Below are 14,956 nucleotides of genomic sequence, written 5' to 3' on the forward strand. Positions count from 1 at the left end.
CACGGACGGACGGGGGGCACACGGAGGGCGGCCGCGGGGGCCGATCGGGACCGGGGGCTCGGCCGGGCCGTTCTCACGGACGGGAGCCCGTGCCGGTGCCGGTGCTGCGGGGGCGGTGCTCTCGGGCCAGCCGGTGCCAGCCCCCCCCGCCCGCCGGGCGTGCGCAGGGCCCGCCCCGCTCCGCTCAGCCCGACACCGAGCGGCGGCGGCTGCCGCGGCCCCGAGCGGCGGGGCCGGGCCCCTGGGCGGGATCAGCCCTGTTGGGGGCATCCCCTGCTCGGGATCATCCCCCGCTCGGGATCAGTCCCCGCTCGGGATCATCCCCCGCTCGGGATCAGTCCCCGCTCGGGATCATCCCCCGCTCGGGATCAGTCCCCGCTCGGGATCATCCCCCGCTCGGGATCAGTCCCCGCTCGGGATCATCCCCCGCTCGGGATCCCCCGTGCCCGCAGCAGCGGCAGCGCGGCCGGGCACGGCGACCTGCGCAACCCCGCCCGCTCCGCAGGTGAGAGCCGGGGCCGGGGGGTTCAGGGGGGCAGAGGCGAGGCTGGGCTGGCTGAGGAGCGGGGGTGACACTGCTGGGGCGCGGTGGGAGCTGCGGGCCCGGAGCCGGCGACCCCGGGGCGCGGGAGGGCCGGGCCGGTGTCTGCGTCACGGACAGGGATGCCCGGAGCCCCCTTAGGGACAGGGATACCCAGACCCCCCTTAGGGACTGGGATACTCAGACCCCCCTTAGGGACAGGGATGCCCGGATCCCCCTTAGGGACGGGGATACCCGGAGCCCCCTTAGGGACAGGGATGCTGGCAGCCCCCTTAGGGACAGGGATACCCGGACCCCCCTTAGGGACAGGAATGCCCGCAGCCCCCCTTAGGGACAAGGATACCCAGACCCCCCTTAGGGACAGGGGTGCTGGCAGCAGCCGAGGCAGCAGTGACAGCTCAAATGCGGGAAGCTGCCTGGGAGGGGGGGCTGGGAAAACGAAACCTCCTCCTGCACTGTCTGCCTGCTCCAACGCTGCCCAGAAATGCTGGGGCTTCCTTTTGCACTGTCTCCTTGTCCCTCTGAGGTCTCAGGCCAGGGGGGTGAGGGGAGGCAATGAGGTTTCTGCGGCCTGGGGTACCCCCCCAGAGCAGCTCTGTGCCCTGGGGATGCTGCTGCTGGGACTAGGCTCACCCCAATACTGGCGTGCCCTGAGCTGCAGGGCACCCTTCCAGGGCTCAGGGGGTGTCTCTGATCGGGCCTTTCCACCTGCCTCCACTGAACGGGGGTTTTGCTGCCACCCCAGGCAGAGGGCACTGGTCCTTGATGGGAATCCCTCTGCCTGGACACGTGGGAAGCACTCAGAGGGGTGCAGGAAAGTCTCCTCCACCCCATGTCCCATCTCAGGCACAGGCAGGGGAGGCAGCCAAGTCCCAGAGGGCAGGGGTGACAGCTGGCAGGGTGACACACTCCTCTCAGGCAAGTGGAGATCCAATGCCACTTCACTGGCTGTGCCAAGCCCAGCAGTGGGCATGTGCCAGGAGGGGACAGTGGCCCTGCCCACAGCTCGCAGCTGCATCAGCCACTTGGACCCGGTGGGGACAGGGAGAGGGGCTGCAGCCTCCAAAGGGGGCACCTGGCACCGTGCAGTCTGGCTGTGGAGGTTGGCACTGGCTGGGCAGGGCAAAGTCCGTGCTGCTGCTTGTGCCATCTGGCCTTTATCTGCCACCTCTGTCCTGCCTTTGCTCTTCTCCTCCTCCGCAGGGAGCCTGGCAGGAATCCTGCCCGGCCGGGGCTGGTCACAGCCCAGCTGTGCCTGTGCCACACCTCCCTCTCTCTCAAGGCCTTCCTGCCAGCAGCCAAGCACTGTTTGTGATGCTCTGGGAGCTGCTCATCCTCCCTGGTATCAGTTAGAGCAGAGTGTGTTTCATGAGAAGAAAATACCGGGAATCAGCTCAGAATTTCCACGGCAGAGAGGAGAGAAGAGTGTGCTGTGCCACGCAGGGCCCTGGCATTGCGTACCAGGGGCTGCCAGTGCATCTGGCAGAGGCATCAGCAGCTCTGCCCACTTCTCCCCCATCCCAGTGGCTTTTAAAGCAGCTCTTGCTGTCACAGAAACATCTCTTGTTCCAGCACTGCAGAACCACTGTTTGTACTTTGAACAGGACCCTTGAATGCCAGGCAAGGTGCCAGGCGCCGGCAGCCAAGGCAGGGAGGGAACAATTGGCCCTGGCAGCACGGAGCTGGAGCGGAGGTGGCAAAGCCTGCTCTGCCACGGGGACGGGTCCCTGCACAGTCCCAGTGCTGGGTGGCAGCTGCCAGGCCCCTGCTGGCACCCAGGGACCCCCTTGCCTGCACCCCAGCCCCACACGTGGTCACCAGAGCATGGGCACGTGTGTGTGGCAAGTCCCTGCCTGCCACACGTGGGTGTCTGCAGCCAGCCTGCTCCTGCCTCGCAGCACCTGATGCTTTTATGGGTTTGGAGTGTGCAGACGGGTTGAGTGTCCCTGGGGATGTGCTGTGGGGTCCAGGGGAGGGAGCACGGGCACTGAGCTGGGTTGGGCACAGAGCACCAGTCCCAGGCCTGCCTTTGCCACCCCCGCAGTGCCCTGCAGAGATGGCGAGCGCAGAGCCCGGCGCTGAGGACGCGGCTGAGGCTGAAGAGGCCGTGTACGAGGAGATGCCCTGTGACAGGATGGAGCTGAGCCAGCGGCTGGCCGTGGAGGAGCTCCTCAGCACCGAGGCCAGCTATGTGCACAACATGCAGCTGTGTGTGTCTGACATCCGGGCACACCTCCAGGACAAGCAGGTGACACGGGCACCCCTGCCAGGGGACTGCAGGGGGAATCTGTCCACAGCTGGGAGATGCCCAAATCACTGCAGGTGCTCCTTCCACCTCCCTGTGCTCCCCTCACCAGCCAGGCTCTGGGGTTGGATGGACATTGGGTCTGACCCAGTACAGCCACCTACGACCTTAACCTGGGAGCCCAGACAGGTCTCAGCATCCCCAAAGCCTCCTGAAACACAGCATCACTCACTGGGGTGTCCCATGGGGCAGGTAGAAGGTGACCAGCAGTGCCTCTAAAGCACCTGGTCCATCTCTGACATATCTGGCTTAGCCTGGGGCATCTTTGTTCCCTTCAGCTGCCCGAGCTGGACCTGGAAGGACTCTTCTCTAACACTGATGACATCCTCCATGTCTCCAGGCGCTTTCTGAAGGGGCTGGAGGCCACGGCCGGCCCGGGGCAGGAGCAGCTGCTCTGCATCAGTAAGTGGTGCAGTGCCAGTGGCTGCCCTGTGCCCCCATGTGGGGGTGTGCCAGCCCAGACCCCTGCCCTGGCACCTCCTGCTCCTGCCTTGGCTCTGGGAAGCGCTGGTGCCACCGTGTCCGCCCTAGGCTGAGCTGCCCAGCCTGCAGAGTGACGGGGACAGCAGCAGGCCCAGCTTAGCAGGGTGCCCGGGGGCAGAGCCCTGCTCTGGCACACTTGGCATTGCTCCACTGGCTTTGTCCTTCCAGCAGGCTGGGGATAAACCCCTGCCTTCTCATGGGAAAGGACCCTCCTGCCCAGCCCCACTCTCCTTCCCCAGGCACGCTGTTCCAGGAGTTCAAGGAAGAGATGGAGGCTGTCTACAAGATCTACTGTGCCAGCTACGACCATGCCCTGCAGCTGGTGGAGAGCTACCGCAGGGACCCCCGGCTGCAGGAGGAGATCCTGGACACCCTCAATGCCACCGTGTAGGTCCCTCTGCGGAGCCACCACCTCCCTGTCCCTTTTCACATCCTGGCTTTGCCCTTCTCCTCCCTGGACAAGCTGCCTGCGTGGATCTGTGTCACCAGGCTGGGTGTCATATCATGGCCACCACCTTTGTGGCATTTCCTGGCAGCCTGTCCTGGACTCTTGGTTCAGGATCTTTTATGATGGATCCCAAAAGAAGGGATGGGTGATATCCAAGCTGCTGCCTTCCCCAGGGAGGGCACATCCTCCCCACATTGACCAGAGAGACACAGGCTGGCCCTAGGGGACCTGAACTATCTGGAGGGCTCTCAAACACTGTCCAAAGCAGGAGAAGCAGGAGTGGCAGTGGAGGAGCTCCTGGGATTCACTGCTTAGGGCACAGACAATGTGATTCCCAACAGAGAGATGGGTGCCTTCCTGTGGGTGGGAAGGAGACACTGCCAACACCTTCCCTCCCTGCTGCCCACTGATCCCGTGTCCAGGGCTGACAAGCACAGAGCTGCTCAGGGAGGCAGGACACCCACCCAGGGCTGCCACTGCCTCAGGGCTGGGGGGAGCAGCCAGAGATGCCCTGGGCTGCTCTGTCCCTCAAACACTCCCAGAGAAGCCGTGGAGAGCAGCAGGGCAGGAAGGCAGCCCCACACACCAACCCTGAGCAATTCCCCTCTCCACCAGGCCTCACACGGGCGCCTCAGACCTCAGCTTCTTCCTGGTGATGCCCGTGCAGAGGGTCACCAAGTACCCTCTGCTGCTGGGGAAGATCCTGGAGAACACCCCGAGCAGTGCCAGTGCCCACTCAGCCCTGGAGGCAGCGGCTCGTGCCATGGCCCAGGTCAATGCCAACATCAACGAGTACAAACGGCGCCGGGAAGTGGGTGAGCGGCCAGGGCCTTGGTGCAGGAGGGGGCACAGCACCCAGCCCAGCCCCAGTGGTGTCCTGGGCACTAATTCCCACTTAAATCAGTTCAAAGCTCTCCTGCCCTCCACTCAATCCTGCCTGGTGCAGCTGCAGACTCTGTGCAGGCAGCTCCTGGAACTGCTCTGGTCCTGTCAGTGCCACTCTGGGCAAGACCCAAAGGCTGCAGGAGCAGGGTGGCATGGGGGGGCTGAGGACGAAACCAGTCTGTCCACATTCCTGGGGCTGGGGAACGGGGAATAACAGTTCTGCCCTTGGGATAGGAGAAATCAGGCTCCCCATAGATGGGAGCTCACCTTTCTCTTTGGTTTTCTGGTCCTTCCCTTCTTTGATGTGGCTTGTGCTTATCCTGCTGATCAGCCCCTGTGCTGCTCACCTTCCTTGCCTGCTCAGCCATGAAGTCTCCTCTTCTGATCTTTTTTTTCCCCCCCTTATTTTGTGTCCTCCCACCCGAGGCAGCAACCAAATACACCAAGGCCGAGCACCTGACGCTGCGGGCGCGCCTGGCGCGCCTCAACACGCACTCCATCGCCAAGAAAACCACGCGCCTCAGCCGGCTCCTCCTGCACGAGGCTGGCATCGTGGCCAAGGTGGGCAGCCCTCACCTGCACCCGGGCACCTGCTGCCCCTCCCTGCGCCGCTTCTGGGGCGTTTTGCTGCTCCTGAAGTGCCTCAATGGCAGAATGAGCAGGACAAGGCCACTGTGGGGTGGGGTGGGGTGGGGTGGCTGGTGCTGCCTCCTGGTTCTCCATCATGCCAAGGAGCAGTGGGATAGAGGAATGCAGGGGCACACCTCCCTCCCCACCCCAGAGCGTTGCAGGGCAGCGCTTTGGCCTCCAAAGGACCTGCAGGACCCTTGGGCCCCCCAGCAAAGGAAAGACGTCCCAGTGTTCCCCAGCACCACGAGCACACCAAGAGCTTTGTTGCTGCCTGCCCCAATGTTTTGACTCCTTCCCAGATTCATGGAGCCCCCCAGGGTCTGCCCTGCCCTGTGAGCTCCAGGCAGGTGCCTGGCTGCTGTTTCAGCCCCCAGTGATGGGCCTCGGCCCTGCCCATGCTGGTGACAAGCTGCCTCTCTCCTTACAGACTGAGGACAAGGAATATGATGACCTGGAAGAGAAGTTCCAGTGTGTGGCATCCAGTGTGGCCACGCTGAAGGAGAACATGGCATCCTACCTGGGCCACCTGGAGGTAACACCTTGGCCCCATCCCCTCAGGAGCTGTTCCTTGGGATTGGGGAACACTTCCAAGCCCTGTGGAAAGCAGGAGCTGTTGGGGATGTTCAGGGATTTGCTGCTGAGCTGTTGTGTCAGGGGGTTGCACAACACCCAAGGATTGCTCAGGTCCAGGGGACTTTAAACCAAAGCTGAGGCTTTGACAACACTGTCTGAGCTGGTGTCAGTTGAGAATAATCCGTCCTTAAACTTATCATTATTTCAAGGTCTTAAATGATTGAAAAGGCCGGGTGTTGTTCAGCCTGGGAATTCTCACTTTAATAATGTGTATAAGGCAGAAATGTCCCCAGATCAGTCCTGACAACAAACTGCCCTTCTGAAATCACCTGGGTCAGCAGCTGCTACGATTTTCTCATGGAAATCCCTTGGGGCATCTGAGGAAAATGAAAATCTGAGTGCTGGCAAAACATGCAATCCCCAGACACAGCATTATCAGGAAAGCCTCGGGGAGTGGCCGAGGGTTCAGCAGCAATTCCTGGGCTGGAAAGACCTTGCAGGAAAGACTGACAAGGGCTGCCCACGCAGGATTATTGGGAAGGAGCTAAAGGAGCGTGGTGCTGCCTCCCTTGCAGGCGTTCCTGCAGCCCAGCCCGCACCAGCGTGACCTGCAGATGGAGCAGGGGCCAGCCCAGCAGCACCGCCGCCTCTCGCAGCTCCTGCAGAGCACCGTGTTCCCCGAGTTTGTGAGTGCTCCTGCCCTGCACATCTCCTGCAGCTCTCCCACCTTCTGCCAGGCACACTGGGGGCTGGCAGCCAGCAGCTGAGGGCACCCCAGTGTCCTCAGAGTCCCCCAGAGCCCAGCTTAGCAGGCAGAGCCAGGAGTGAGTAACAGGATCCATCTGCAGTCGCTGGCACGGGGAGGGAGGGAGCAGCTCCAGGGGACAGGGGAGGGCAGGGACAGGGACACAGCAAGAGCACAGCCCCTGAGCCCAGCCAGGGCTGGGATGGGCTGCAGTGTGTGCCCGATGTGCCTCCAGGGAGATGGGGAGGACACCAGAACACCCCGAGGCAGGGGCAGAGGGCCCTTAAATGGGCTCTGGGCAGGGGTGTGGGGGGAGGCTCAGCTGAGGCTGCTCTGAGCCATTCCAGGGTCCTGCCCAGCTCTTTCCATGGATCACAGGTTTGGAATTGTGTCAGGCTCCCTTCCAAGGGTTTGTGTTGGTTGGCATCCTGTGAGCCCTCAGGGAAAGATGTCCCAGGTGCTCCCCATTCCACAGAGACCCCCAGGCCTCTGCCCCCTGCCCCTGGGCTGGCAGCTGCTCCTGCCTGGGGGCTCACCTGGAAACTGGGGTTCTCCCCTGGCAGAAGCAGCGTGTGGGCAGGCTGGTGTGGCAGCCCCTCTGCAGCCTCTCAGACATGCTGGAGGGGCCCCAGCAGCTGGTCAAGAAGCGCCTGGACAAGCTGCTGGACTACGAGGAGATCCAGGAGAGGAAGAGTGAGATGGGCACCGTGAGCTATGATGAGGAGGCTGCCATGAACACCTACCTGGCCATCAATGACCTGCTGGTGGCCGAGCTGCCCCAGTTCAACCAGGTGGCTGTGCAGCTCCTGGGGCAGATCCTGCGCTCCTTCAGCGCCCTGCAGCTGGACTTGGCTGCCCAGGTCCTGCACCACGCAGAAAAGGAGCTGGAGCAGGTGAGTGGCACAGGGGCTGAGCTGGAACTGCCTTCCCCAGGTCTGGGAGATCTCTCAGACACCAGGGTTTGCTGATCTCTCAGACACTGAAGGTTTGCTGTGCCCACCTGCCCTTGCAGACTGTGGAGCATTTGTAAGGATCTCACTTCCTTCCTTCCTTCCTGGAAAAAGGCAATTTTTTCTCTTCTGCACTGTCAGAAACTGTCCTGCTTTCTGTTTGTGGACGCTGCTGGTAATTTATTGATGTGCTGCTGTCTGAGAGATCAGTGTGAGCTCAGAGCTCCTGAGAGCCCCGTGCCAGCAAGGCAGGGAGGAGAAAGGCAGCTCCTGGGCTGGGGAACAGCTCCCCCAGCCCCATCCCCTGGGAGATGTCTCCAGAACTCCTCACTGCTCAAAACTCCTCCCTGATGTTTGTACACGTGGGGAAGGAGGGAGGGGGGCCTGTCAGAAGCCCTGGGGGGAAGCACAGCCCTGGCCTGAGCCAGGACCAGGAGCAGAACAAGGTGCAGCTCAAAGCCAGAGAGGAGCACCTTTGATCCCCTGTGCCAGGTGAATTTAGTGGTCAGCTCTGCTCTCTTGCTTTCTCCCCCCTTTTCTTCCTCCTGCTTCCCTTCTGCCCCTGCCCAGAGCTCCCTCAGGGCCCTCCCTGATCCCAGTCTGTCTCCACAGCTGCCCCATGGGCACATGGCCCTGCCCAGCTTCTGGAAGGTGGTGGAGGACAGCCTGCAGCAGTCGGGTGCCCAGCTCCGTGCCTTCTGCCAGGCCTTTGAGACTGTCACACCCAGCCCTGGCACACAGGTAGGGGCAGGGCAGGGCATGGCTTAGGCCAGCTGGATAGAGAGACTGGACTGTGGCTTCCCAGTGCAGAAAATGCCCTTGGTGGGGAGGCTGGCCCAGGATGGGGCCCAGGGGGTGCCACAGGACTTCCCCCAAGCCCCTGAGAGCTGGGGATAAGCAGGGATGGAAGAGCTCAGCTCTGCTGGTTCTGGACTCTCATCACCAGACCTGGGGGTGGAGTGGGGAGTGTGAAGGAGTTTCTGCTCCTAAGCTGTCCCTGGGATGTGGTCCTGCAGAAAGGAGAGCAGGAGTGGGGGTCTCATGGGATGCTCCTGTGTCTCGTGCTCCCCACCAGCCCCTGACCCCTGCTGAGGAGAGGAAGGTCCTTTCCCTTGTGAGCAAGCACGGCCCAGACAAGCTCTACCAAGTGACCAGCAACATCAGTGGCAGCAGAGAGCTGGACCTGACCCTGCTGAGGGGACAGATCGTGGCTCTGCTGCAGAGCGCCGACACCAAGGGCAACACCAGCAGGTGGCTGGTGGATGCTGGAGGTACTGTGGGCACTGTGGGCAGCCTCTCCTCACCCTGGCACCAGGGCCGGGTTCACCTCACTCATTTCCTCTCCTGGATGAAGCAGCAGGCCGTGGTCTCCTGTGCTCCCTTCCAGGCTGTGCTCAGCCCAAGGCCACCTGAGCTTTGCCACCAGCTGTAAGGTTCAGGTGCCCTGACTGATTCCCCAGGGGAAGTGTCATGGCTGGGGAGGGTGATCCACACACACATAAACACGTGGAATTCCCTTTTTGGTGGGCATTTCTCCTGCGTATCCCCTCGTGCTGGACAGGGCTGCTGTGCCATGCCAGGCCACAGCCAAACTGCCATTCCTGTCTCCTGCAGCCAGTGCTGGCTGTGCCAGGCAGCCCCGTGACCTGGGTGTGTCTGTGTCCTGCAGGTCCCCGAGGGTTTGTTCCTGCTGCAAAGCTCCGGCCCTACAGCCCAGTGCAGGTGCAGCAGCCTCTGATGCAGCTGCTGGGCCTGGACGGTGACACAGAGAGAAGGAGACATTCCTATGCCTCCCCTGAAGCTCCCAGGCCACAGGTGGCCACCTTCACCCCAACATTCCAGGTGAGAGTGGGGGACATCCCTGGGGCCATTTCTAGCGACCCCACCAGCTCCCTGCTCGTCCTGGTGTGGCTGGGAAGGTGGACCTGCTTTTCCAGGTGTCCCCCCTGCTGGCACCAGCGTGGACAGGGTGAGAGAACTGTCCTTGGTGTGTCCCCAGTCCCTCCATCCATGGCACTGCTGTGCTGCCCTCTGGGAACTGCCACATCCTTCCCACCTTGACTCCCAGCTCCAGCCAGGGCTCCCTCCCTCCCTCTTTCCCTCCCTCCCTCCCTCCCTCCCTCCCTCTTTCCCTCCCTCCCTCTTTCCTTGCCTGCTCCCACAGGTGGTGGCCAGGAAAACGAGATCACAGTTTTAAGGTCTAGGATAAGAAGGTGTAGCTTTTTTCTCTGATCTGAAGAGGAGTGACAGCATTGCTCTAAAACTAAAACTGATGCGTTTTCTTCTTGTGAACTCAGTAATGAGGAAACAGACCACAATCAATATGTTATGCTGAATTACAGTGATAGTCACAGAAGGTGTTATCAAAAAAATCACGAACCTACTAATTTATTTCTAGGAACAGGACAGATTGCCATGGAACATGAACCTGTGAAAGCTTTCGGGGAGCATCACCCCTCCCTCCCTCTTTCCTTGCCTGCTCCCACAGGTGGTGGCCGGCTTCTCCTTCGCAGCGCGGAGCCCGCAGGAGCTGAGCCTGCAGGCGGGGCAGCCCGTGCTGCTGCTGGAGCCCCACGACAAGAAGGGCAGCACGGAGTGGAGCCTGGTGGAGGTGAACGGCCAGAGGGGCTACGTGCCCTCCAGCTACCTGGTGACCGTGCCCGTGCAGGAGCCGGCGGGCTGGAGCCTGCCCGTGTGAGCGTGCCAGCCCCAGCAGGGCAAGGATGGAGCAGCCAGCCTGGCACCCGAGGAAACCTCACAGGAGATGCTGGAGGGAGGCAGCCCCCGGCTGGGAAGGTGGTGGGAGGCACCCGAGGGAAACGGGCATGAGGATGGCACTTGGGAGGCACCTTTTGATAGGAGGTGTGAGGGTGCCAGGCGCTGTGTGTGTGTGTTGGCACAAAGCAAAGCAGCACCAGGGAGTGAGGGCAGGTGGCTGCAGTTATGCAGGGATTTGCTGCAATCCCTGCAAGTGACAAATGTGTCCTGGGGAGATTGGGCAGCGTCGTCCCTGCTTGGAGCAGGATTGAGCAGCAGAGGAGCAGCACTGCAGAGGGGTCCTCAGCCAGGCAGGGGGAACTCGGACACCTGGGCACTGGCCTGGGAACCTGAGTACCTGAGAATTTGGCTACTTGGGCAGATGAATACCTGAGAAACTGGGCATCTGGGCACCTGTAATTTGGCTACCTGGGCACCTGAGGGCCTGAGAAACTGGGCACCTGGGCACCTGAGAATTTGTCTCCTTGGGCACCTGAGGATTTGGCTCCCTGGGCACCTGAGGATTTGGCTTCCTGGGCACCTGAGGATTTGTCTCCCTGGGCACCTGAGGATTTGGCTCCTGGGCACCTGAGAATTTGTCTCCCTGGGCACCTGAGGATTTGGCTCCCTGGGCACCTGAGGATTGCCTCCCTGGGCACCGGAGTGCCCGAGCCCTGTGGCAGCGCGGGGCTGCGGCCGCCAGAGGGCGCCCCGCACCCGCTCCCGGTGCCTGCCGGGCTCGCACTGGGAGCGCTGGTGCGGGGGCACCGCCCGGGGCACGGAGATCGGGACCCTCGGGACCCCCGGGACCCCCGGGACCCCCGGGACCCCGTTCCCCTGCGACCCGCACGGATCCCCGGTGGGCTGGCACAGGTGCCATGGAAGAGGTTTTTGGGAGGATCGATCCGTGTCGGTCCTGACCTAAGGCTCGGTTGGAGACCCGAGAGCCCCCTGCCACCATTCCCGAGGTATCCGTGCCTCAGTTTCCCCGCGGTTGCACTGTTAGGGGATGCTGATGGGGCTGGGGTGGGCAGCCCTGCCGTGGTGCCAGAGGGGACTTCAGGAGCGCCCCGGGTCTGGCACCGCACGGTGCCCATCCCTCACCCAGGCCAGTGGAGCACCCGGCTGGCGTCACCTGGGCTGCCCGCATCAAAGGTGCCCTGCCCTGCCCTGCCCTGCCCGGGGCAGGAGCAGCACACCCGGCCACCCACGGGCTCCCCACCGGCTCCCCATTGCGGCCGTGCCTGCGGGCTGGGCAGCGGGCAGGGCTGGCACAGCCTCACCAACCCTGAGCAGCTGCCAGGCGGGTGGGGACAGCCCCAGGCAGTGCCCTGTGTGGGGCTGGGCTCTGGTGTGAGGCAGAGTGGGGCTCACCCTCCTTTCAGCTGGACCTGTGGGGTGGCTGGGGGGCAGCCACCTCTGCCCAGGTGCCATTGAAAGGCCGAGGAAATGCTCAGCTACACCAATCCCGGGAGGGGACAGCAGTGCCAGAGCTGGGGACGTGTCCTGGGGATGCTCCCGGCCTGGGGAGAGGCTGGTGGGCTCCTCAGCAAGGGAAAATGAGCAGGCTGGGGACGAGGGTCATTGAGCAGGGGCTGTGTGTCTGTTCTTGCCCACCCAGGCCAGGCCCTGCAGCCACAGGGCTCACCCCTCCAGCTCCCTGCAGGTGGCTCCTCTGGATTTTTCCATCCCTAATCAAATCCCACCAGTTCGGGTTTCCCTCCCGAGTCGCCTTCCTGCCAGCTCGGTGGGGTGCCAAGCAATCAGCCCCATGCCAGCCATGGCAGCAGTGGGGCAGGCCCTGCTCCACAGCCCTCGGGTGCCTGAGACTCTCTGGGGGCTCAAAGGTGATGGTGGCACAGGGAGGGCTGAGCCTGCTGCTGCCTGGGCCCTGATCTGCCTCTGGAAGGAGATCTGGGGTGGTCAGGGCTGGGCTGCACGTCCAGCAGGGAGAGGGCAATGAGTTCCTGTGGCTCCTCCAGCCTCTGGGTGGGCTGGGCCCTGCAGTTCCCCCCAGCCCTGCTGCCAGCCTCGATGGCCAGGGGACCTTTCCCAGGGGTCTGTCCCTAGGATGGGGCCCTGGTGCTTGGCTGCAGGAGGTGGGTGCCTGCATCCCTCCCTTCTCCCTGAATTCACCCAAATTCATGGCACTGCTGCTGCCCTGAGCCTGGAAATGCCCTTTTGGAGTCACGGGAGGGCACGGGGCTCTTCCAGCCCAGCCATGAAGGAAGATAAAGGGCACAAGTGTTCCTTTAAATAGCCTCTCAAGGACAGGCTCTCCCGGGAGGAATGCTCTGGCTGGCCCGGTGGAACATGCCTGCGCCCGGGGGCACGGGGGGACAGCTGGGCAGGGCCGGCTGCTCAACAGGAGCCAGGTCAAGGTTAGGCACGGCCCTGGCCCGGTGCCACCGTGCCATGCTTGGCACCGGGGGAACAGAGCCGTGCAAACAGGGAAGTGCATGCCAGGCCAGGGGTTTGCCGTGCCCGGGGCTGATCCGGAGGTGGCAGCGGAGCCGCTGCTGCCCCTGAGCCGCCCTCCAGCCCGCCCGGAATTTGGCAGCGGCGCTGCCTGGCTGCCCGAGCAGCCTCCGGGGCAGCTCTGGGTGTCCCAGAGCGGCTGCTGCGCTCCTGTCCGGGCTGATTCATATCCTGGACGTGCAGGCATTTGGATATTGTCCACCCGCGGGGTGTGACGGTGTCCCCAGGGCGCGGGTGCCAGCCCAGCCACGTGCCGGGAGCAGCTCCGTGTGCCTGCGGCTCCCTGGGGACACGGCAGGGACACAAAACACATCCCAGGTGAGATCCCGGGATGCCAGGAGCATGGCTGAGTGCCCAGGTGTCCATGTGCCCATCGGCTCTGCTGGGGCACCCCGGGGGCAGGGAGGTGTGAGAAAAAGCAGCTGCCACAAACCCCAATCCCAGAGCCATCCCCTCAGCACGGGGTGCAGAAAGGAGAGGGCAAAGGGAGCCAGGAGGAGCAGAGTGGCCACTTGGGCTGAAGGGCACAGCCAGCCCGAGTGGCTTTAGGCACAGAGCTCGGGTTGCCCACGCTGCCAGGCTGAGCTGGCTCCCAGCAGAGCCAGCCTGTGCTGCAATTTCCCTGCCACCTGCCCATGGTGGCCCACGAGGAGCAGCCCGAGCCCCAGGCCACCCTCCCTGGCCCCTCATGTGCCTGCTGGGACCAGCGTGGCCCCAGGAGGGGCTGAGCCCCACGGAGAGCGAGCCCGGGGCTGCAGAGCGGGAGAGGAGCTGTGAACAGCAGTGCTCGCTCCAGGCTGGTGCAGCTGGCACCTGAATTGTCTAATAAAGTGTGAAATTGCTTTCATGCTCTGCTACCTTTGCTGAGCTGGACCGTCATTACAGCCCCCCCTCACTGCCCACACCGGCTGTGCCTGTCCTGCTGTGTTGGTGCTGCCAGCTGAGCCTGGGCTGGCACTGCTGGGGCTGGCACTGCCCCATCACCCCCGTGCCTGTGCCACTGTGGCTGTGTTGGTGCTGCCAGCTGAGCCCGGGCTGGGCTGGCACTGCTGGGACTGGCACTGCCCCATCACCCCTGTGCCACTGTGGCTGTGTTGGTGCTGCCAGCTGAGCCTGGGCTGGGCTGGCACTGCTGGGACTGGCACTGCCCCATCACCCCTGTGCCTGTGCCACTGTGGCTGTGTTGGTGCTGCCAGCTGAGCCTGGGCTGGCACTGCTGGGGCTGGCACTGCCCCATCACCCCTGTGCCACTGTGGCTGTGTTGGTGCTGCCAGCTGAGCCTGGGCTGGGCTGGCACTGCTGGGACTGGCACTGCCCCATCACCCCTGTGCCACTGTGGCTGTGTTGGTGCTGCCAGCTGAGCCCTGGGGATGGGGGCTGGGGGGCGGCCATCCTGGCTCCTTATCGCACAGGATGCCCCGGGGCACCGGGATCAGCTCAGGTCGGAGCCCTGCCCTGCGGCTGTGCCGCTGCCAAAGCCCTGCCCGTGCCCATCAGATTGGGCTCCATCCGGCCGCACCCAGCCCCTGCCGAGGCTGCAGAGAGCTCCCACCGTGGCAGGGACAGAGGGACAGAGGGACAGAGGGACAGAGGGACAGCCTGGAGCCTGCCGAGGCTGCAGAGAGCTCCCACCGTGGCAGGGACAGAGGGACAGAGGGACAGAGGGACAGCCCGGCCCCCCTCGCCGGTGAGTGACGAATTGCTCCTGAGCCACCTGGCTGTGCACAGAAACTGTTCTGCACCTCTAATAACGATAATCAATCATCCTGCTCTGGGCAGGAGGTGTGCAAAGTTTTCCAGGGCTGGGGAGCTGGTGGGGCTGGCAGGGGGATTTTGGGGGGCTCCCCTGAGGGGACACAGAGGCCCCTGCTCCAGGGGTGGCTTCCCTCCTGCACTGCCCACCAGAAGGGCCATCCATGACCAGGTACACACCCTGCCAGGGGAAGTGCCAGCTTCTCCTTGGGGCTGTGAAAATCGTGATTTTGGAGGGAAAAGCAGCTGGGAGCCCAGATCTGGCATGGGGGCCTGGGTGCTCCCTGCTCCAGAGGGTCCCATGGGTCCCCATGGCAAAGGAGCTGCTGAGTGAGGCCCAGGGAAAGGCATTTCTGCAGGGATCAGGATACTTTGCCCCAGGGAAGTGGTGCCACGTTTTTCCAGCTAC

General features: G+C 63.3%; 1 protein-coding gene across 1 annotated transcript; it reads left to right on the forward strand.

Moving 5' to 3' along the window:
- The first annotated feature begins 361 nt into the window (after nucleotides 1-361).
- Nucleotides 362-13,652, forward strand: ARHGEF37 (Rho guanine nucleotide exchange factor 37). The gene is made up of 13 exons (XM_036391634.2): nucleotides 362-505; nucleotides 2,586-2,789; nucleotides 3,125-3,248; nucleotides 3,569-3,716; nucleotides 4,393-4,592; nucleotides 5,093-5,223; nucleotides 5,720-5,824; nucleotides 6,441-6,551; nucleotides 7,174-7,503; nucleotides 8,173-8,301; nucleotides 8,636-8,831; nucleotides 9,230-9,402; nucleotides 10,049-13,652. Exons 2-13 carry the CDS (start codon nucleotides 2,598-2,600, stop codon nucleotides 10,256-10,258), a joined length of 2,049 nt encoding a protein of 682 aa, XP_036247527.1. The 5' UTR covers nucleotides 362-505; nucleotides 2,586-2,597; the 3' UTR covers nucleotides 10,259-13,652.
- Nucleotides 13,653-14,956: the final 1,304 nt, after the last annotated feature.

Source organism: Molothrus ater, chromosome 15 (genome assembly GCF_012460135.2).
Source record: "Molothrus ater isolate BHLD 08-10-18 breed brown headed cowbird chromosome 15, BPBGC_Mater_1.1, whole genome shotgun sequence".
NCBI classification, from domain to species: Eukaryota; Metazoa; Chordata; class Aves; order Passeriformes; family Icteridae; genus Molothrus; species Molothrus ater.

Excerpts from the sequence above, each read along its gene's own strand:
- ARHGEF37 (XM_036391634.2), top strand. The coding sequence starts at position 2,598 with ATGGCGAGCGCAGAGCCCGGCGCTGAGGACGCGGCTGAGGCTGAAGAG. Across the intron at positions 5,825-6,440 it reads CCTACCTGGGCCACCTGGAG|GCGTTCCTGCAGCCCAGCCC; the intron begins GTAACACCTTGG and ends CCTCCCTTGCAG. Across the intron at positions 9,403-10,048 it reads CCTTCACCCCAACATTCCAG|GTGGTGGCCGGCTTCTCCTT; the intron begins GTGAGAGTGGGG and ends CTGCTCCCACAG.